The sequence below is a fragment of the Dioscorea cayenensis genome, chromosome 7, assembly GCF_009730915.1.
Source record: "Dioscorea cayenensis subsp. rotundata cultivar TDr96_F1 chromosome 7, TDr96_F1_v2_PseudoChromosome.rev07_lg8_w22 25.fasta, whole genome shotgun sequence".
Lineage (NCBI taxonomy): Eukaryota > Viridiplantae > Streptophyta > Magnoliopsida > Dioscoreales > Dioscoreaceae > Dioscorea > Dioscorea cayenensis.
Genome location: NC_052477.1, coordinates 8,728,360 through 8,734,638, shown reverse-complemented (window position 1 = coordinate 8,734,638; position 6,279 = coordinate 8,728,360). Strand labels below are relative to the sequence as shown.

General features: G+C 36.1%; 1 protein-coding gene across 1 annotated transcript; it reads right to left on the bottom strand.

The window, feature by feature from the left end:
• Positions 1-628: 628 nt before the first annotated feature.
• On the bottom strand, positions 629-2,045 carry LOC120265061. The gene is made up of 4 exons (XM_039272981.1): positions 1,814-2,045; positions 1,641-1,756; positions 790-1,522; positions 629-687 (listed from the first exon to the last, which is right to left on the bottom strand). Exons 1-4 carry the CDS (start codon positions 2,043-2,045, stop codon positions 629-631), a joined length of 1,140 nt encoding a protein of 379 aa, XP_039128915.1.
• Positions 2,046-6,279: the final 4,234 nt, after the last annotated feature.

Genomic DNA, 6,279 nt, shown 5'->3' with positions numbered 1-6,279 from the left:
TTTGCCCCAAGTTCTCATGTTGATCAAATGCATCATCATAGCTTGTATTACCAAATAACTCAAAATCCACTTCTTCATTGAGTTCATTCATATCCACGTCATCTAGTGGCAAAACAATCAAAAAATAGAGAAGGTTAACAATGTTAAGAAATTGCATCATGTTAAAACAAAAATTTCATGTAATTAACTTAAAATCTTATCATTGATTCATTGACCTTGATTGTGGCTTTCATCCAAATTTGGAATAGCATCTTCTGCATATATTGCTTCAACCATATCTCCATCTACGAATTTACGCTTTCTTCTTCTTCTTCACTATCCAAAAAGTCCGCTTTTGTCAATGCAATCATAATCAACCGGATCATAATTTATTTTTGTATTGAAGCCTATACAAAAAGAAAATTATATAAGATGAAAGAACTAAAAGGAACATTAAAAATAAAAATTCAACACCATGCTCTTTTATAAAATTTACATATTACCTGCACTTCAAACGAAGATTATAATTTACAAATACAAGATCACTAAGCCTTTGATGCTCCAATCTATTTCTTTTTTTGGTGTGAATTCTCTCAAAAACACTCCAGTTACGCTCACATAATGAAGAAGATGATGTTTGACTAATGAGTCAAATAGCAACTTTTTGCAAGAAAGGAGTACTATATCCAAATAGCCTCCACCATTCATCTGAAATAATTTACATAATAAAGTGTTAAAAATTTAGAACCACACACAATTAGTAAAAATGAAAGTTGAATATAAAATATATCAATTATTATTGTTACTCACTGGGTTGTATTTTATTAGCAGAGGAAAGAGCTGATTCACGACTAAAATTTCCTAATCGATCCCGATAAAATCTGATCTCCCTCATTGCCTTTTCACTATCACTGCATATACTTCTCTTTTCAAGTAAATCTAACAAGCCTTGCATCACTTCTGGAGTTTCACAAAATGCTTCTTTATCATAGAGAAAAGCGGGATTCAAAAAATAAGCAGCTGCATGAAGGTTTCGCCGCAAATGCTTATCCCATCTCTCATCAATAATTTTAATATAGGGACCATACATTGTAGACTTGTTTCTGAAGATGGCCATGATTGCTTTTCGAATCCTAATCATGCCTTCATAAACATAACCAAGTGAAGGTTTCTCATCCGCATCAACAACACGTAAAAACCTAATGATGGGAGCTGCAATCTTCACCATAAATAAACATTCTTCCCAAAATTTGCCATCCAAGATAATAGAAGTAACTGTTTTACCCACTGGACTTTTAGATATCTTATGGCTTGTGTAATACTTATTTGTCACCAATGCTTGCAAGTCATGTTTATGATCATAGATACTTTTCAAAGTAATGAATGTAGTAGCAAAACGTGTTACTCCTGGACGCACAATCTCTTTCCATCCAGATCTTTTTCTCAACCAAGATAGTATGTATATATGGTTGTAGACAAAAATAGTCACCTTAGAAGCATCGTGATACAAGCTTTCGCTACATGATCTCTTTTTTTCCAATATCTTTCAAAAATCAAATTCAGCATAATGTGCAAAGCACAAGGAGACCAATATATATGATCATATTTTTTTCATGTATTAACCTTCCTGCCGCAACATAATTGCTTGCATTATCGGTCACCAAATGAACCACATTATCCTGTCCAACCCATTCAATAATCTCCATGAATAAATTACATAAATTGGTGGCATCTTTTAAAATATCTGAGGCGTCAACAGATTTCACAAAAGATATTCCTGTAGGACAATACACCAAAAAATTAATCAAAGTTCTTTGCCTTTGATCCGTCTAACCATCTCCCATAATTGTGCATCTACAATTAGCCCATTGGCTTCTGTAGCTATCAATAAGCAACTGACATTCTTTCTTGCAATCATGCAATAAATTAACTCGCATGTCATTATAAGAAGGAGCATTATATCCCACACCAATACTCCCAATAGCATCCACCATTTGTTGAAAATAAGGTGACCACATAGCATTAAAAGGAATACAAGCATCAAAACACCACCTAGCAAATGCCATATTTGCCTTATGAATTGCTTGCTTGCCATTGCACTCTTGATTCCTGGTTGAGATAGTGAAGTTGGCTTTGATGTTATAAAATTTTCTAAAGAACCTTTTGCTTTCCTTTTTCCAAAATTCTTGGTAGGATTTATCTCTTGTTCTTCAACCTCTTCTACTTCTTCATATGCTTCTTTAACTAATTCCTTCCCTCTTGATTTGGAAGATGTGGAGTTAGTAATATATTCTTTGATGCATTCACGAACATCGTGAGGGACTTTTCCCACAAGGAAGTATGTTACCATTTTTTTCCCGGCTAAATGCTCTTTCATTCTATAAATTCCCCACCTTGATATTTTTTTCCACAATAGAGGCAATGGTAAACCTTTGTTCCTTTATCATTAATAGATAAAGTGAAGTGCTCCCATGCCGGATCGGTCTTAGAACGAACATTACCACTTGAGGCGGATGATTGCACATTATTTGTCTCCATTGACTACAAAAATTAATTAATAGCTTAATATAATCAACAATAGTTCTACAAATAATTTAGTAATTAATGATTTAAAAAAACAAAAATCTAATGATTCTAAAATCTAAACCACTCATTAGATTATAAATGTATAATACATCAATACAAGTTATAACAACCTTTAAATAACAATGAAATAGTAAATTATGATAATTTACATAAATAAAAAAATTGCTGTAAAAATTCAAAATACTTGTGATGCTACTAATTTAGCAATTCTAAAGAATCTAAACAGCATTTATGAGTCTATAACTTCTCTCCAACTATATATATATATATATATATATATATATATTAACACTTTAATCTTAATTCCAAAGTTTCTTAAATTAATGAATGAATGAATGCTATGTGTTACTACTTAATATTAAGCAAATCACTGATTTATAATTAGCAACAGCTGATTGAAATTTATGGCTTATATTTAACTACTTAATAATTAATATTATCAAGCATATTTATAAATTGATTAATAGGGAATTACTTGTTTGTTATGTCTAACTAAGCAAAGAATTAAGTAGAGTATAAAATGATTCAAGGATGAACACAATTAGCTACAACAAAAACAAATCAGTCCTGGAGATTCAAATCATCAAGATCTAATAAAATAAAAATATTAATAATAGAATAAACAATCAATGCAAAATCTTCAGAACTCTAATCTAACAACTTCTGTTCACCCAGTGAAATAATAGTAACACAGATTAATAAGATGCAAAGAACACAATTAACAGCCGCAAAACTTCTTGTGGATTCAACCATTTTATATTACATAAATTCAGTGTCTATATAGAGATTCTCATTTTTCACTTCCTCCTGGACAAACCTATGGGTATATATATATATATATATAAGTTATTCTTATTTTGTCTCAATGAATAACAAGCCTATTGATAAACACTGCAAATTTGGCTATCTTACATGATTCTTCATCCTTGTTAGACAGGCAAAAGAATTGACTTTCTAATTAAACAATAATAGAAACAAACACATGAGAAGAGGGGATTCTCAATTTTGGAACCAAATTAATCGGGCAATCGGAAATAGTCAAACAACTTTGATATATACTATATAGCATTGATCGGGCAGCCATTAACAAATAATTTGGAGTATAAAAATTTATAAAAAGAAGTCATGAAGCCTCAAGCATGTAGACAGAGATGGTATTAAATATCTCAAAGAGGCATGATAATTCAAACCTTGACGGTGTGGCTAAGGTGGAGGTGGCGGAGGACAAGAAAGTTAAGATCTTATCATCTTAGTATCATACTATTCAATAATCATACTTATTTCTTTAAGTCTTCAGAGCGAGAGAGAGATGGACCTTTCTTCACAAAATTAGAGCGATTGCCGCTTTACCGGTGATTGCCGCTTTGCCGGTTGACGCGATGATGCCTTGATCATTTATAGGAGGGAGAGTCTGAGAGATGTTGGTGGTGTCGATCTCGGTCACAGGAGTCCTCTGCTCTTCAATTCGCTTTAGGTTTTTTTATGGTTGAAAACAATGAAAAACATTGAAAAATTTGAAAAACTTTGTGAGTGAAAACCGGATGAACTCGGCCGGTTCATCCGGTTCACTGCTGAACCGCCGACTCATCCGGGCTCTATGAGCGGGTTTGTTCTGGGCCGGTTTTGGGTATGGAACCGGACCGGCCTAGGGTCCGGTTCCGGTCCAACCCGGTTCTGACTACCTAGACTCAAGTTGGGAAAAAGATGGAGAAAAGAATACCAAAATCGGGGCTGAATCGGCTTTTAAATAGGGTCGAATCGGGCGACTCCACCGGGCGTGATCGGTACATCGCCCGTGCAGGGAATTTCCACACGGTCGTGGATAATTTCCACACACCCGTGTGGATTCTCTCGTTTCTCGATTTCTGGTCGGTACAGTGAGCAGGTCGCTACAGCAGCATGCCGCAGTGCTCGCCACAGCTCGACTCGAATAACTTCCCAATTCCATATTTTTCATCGGGTAACGCAAACGGACACACGCTACGCCGTGAATCACTTGCTTCTTCAATGATATACATGTTGGTGGAGCTCTCGCTCTTATGTGCATAAATTGGAATGCTCGAGTGTGACTGCTTTTGTGCCCCTCCAAATGGATGTGCTCACTAGAATGCGAGGAGGTTGGCACACACTCTAGCATCTCACACCCCGACCTATGTCTTCGCTTGAACCTTAGCAAGATTTCCTCGAAAATAGGTGCATTATGATCCACATTGGCCTATTTCCTTCATACTCGGCCTCACAACCTTACCTGCATAAAAGTAACATAAAAACACACATATTAGTGTAAAAACCTGAGAAAAGTAATGCTCAACATAAGGAATGAACACTTCGCATTCATATCGCACAAGCACTTATCACAAGCCAAGAATGGGCAGAGCATGGTCATGCTCTATCCCTATACTTATCATTGTTTAAAGTTGCTTGGGTAGCTGATCAAGTAGGGGGTGCTTCCAGAATAAACACAGTTGAGGCATGGTCGTGTCTGTCCCCGTGATTTCCTTTAGAATCAAAGCACCATTTGCTAACAAGGGAAGCACACCTAGGATGCTCCTTGCATGATCCTACTCAAACGAAGCACAGGTGGATCATGACCGGGCTTCCTCCTTGTGAAGATCCCTAGATGACACTTAGCTGATTCACTCAGCTTCAACGAAAAGCACAGTCTAAGCACAATAGATTCCAGGGTTTCTCTTCATCTTTTGTTGGAGGATTTTCTTCTCCACCAGGAGAGCATTGATGAAGTTGAAGATCAAGCTTCACCGCACTGCCTAAGGAGATCAAGGTTGAGTTGGAGGCTCAAGGAAAGTGGAGCTAGCTCATCCATGAAGTTTTTAAAGCACAATTGAGAGAAGATTAGTAAAAGGGGAGATTATGAATTCTTGCCCTAGTTCTTTCTTTTCTTCTTCTTACTTGTATCAATTCATGAGGGGCTAATCATTCCACGGTGACCTGAGATGTTGAACTATGTTGTTTTTTCTTTTGCCTATGGAGTTTTAATATATTTTTGTGTTTTTCATGTGTTTGTAGAATTTGACGTACTTGATTCGCGTAGATTCTTGTGTAAAACTTGATGTGTGTGGATTGTCATAGTTGTGATTGCCTAGCATAGTTGTAAAACTTGACATGTATAAAACCCGTAGTTACACTTGCAACCCTTAATGTATTTGAGAGCCGTAGATGCAACAAAGTTTTTGAGCAACCACAAGGATCTTAGAATGTACCATGGAAGGCATTAGATCTAATTCAGTATCTCGAGCACATAGGAATCATTTAGGGAAATTGCTCTATTGTTTTCAAAAGCTTGATCATAGTCTACTGACACACCCCTTGCGTGTGTGTACCGCAAGTGCACGGGTTGTCGAAATAATAAAGTACCCCGGTGAGTGGGTAGACGTATCGACATGGATTAATTGTTAAGAAGCAAGTAGTAATGCAATTTATCTAAAGAGTGAATCAATTTGTGATTTGAGTGATCAATATCAATGTGAACAGAAATAAGAAAAGGGAAAAAGAGCAATAGGAATAAGGAAAGGCAATCGATAATAAAAGGGGGTTCCCGGAAAATGCTCACCCTAGGACTATTGTTTCAAGTGCAAAACTAGTATTATGCCTCTTAATTGAAGTTTAATGAGTTGTGGAAATCCAAAGACACACGGTCCCAAACCTAAGGCCAACCACCGTGACTAACCCTTACACTATGCCCCGGCAGAAAGA

Coding starts and splice junctions, on each gene's coding strand:
- LOC120265061 (XM_039272981.1), bottom strand. CDS start 2,045: ATGGCATTTGCTAGGTGGTGTTTTGATGCTTGTATTCCTTTTAATGCT. Junction 1,757..1,813: donor ATGCACAATTATGGGAGATG/GTTAGACGGATC, acceptor ATTGTCCTACAG/GAATATCTTTTGTGAAATCT. Junction 1,523..1,640: donor AGGATAATGTGGTTCATTTG/GTGACCGATAAT, acceptor GATTTTTGAAAG/ATATTGGAAAAAAAGAGATC.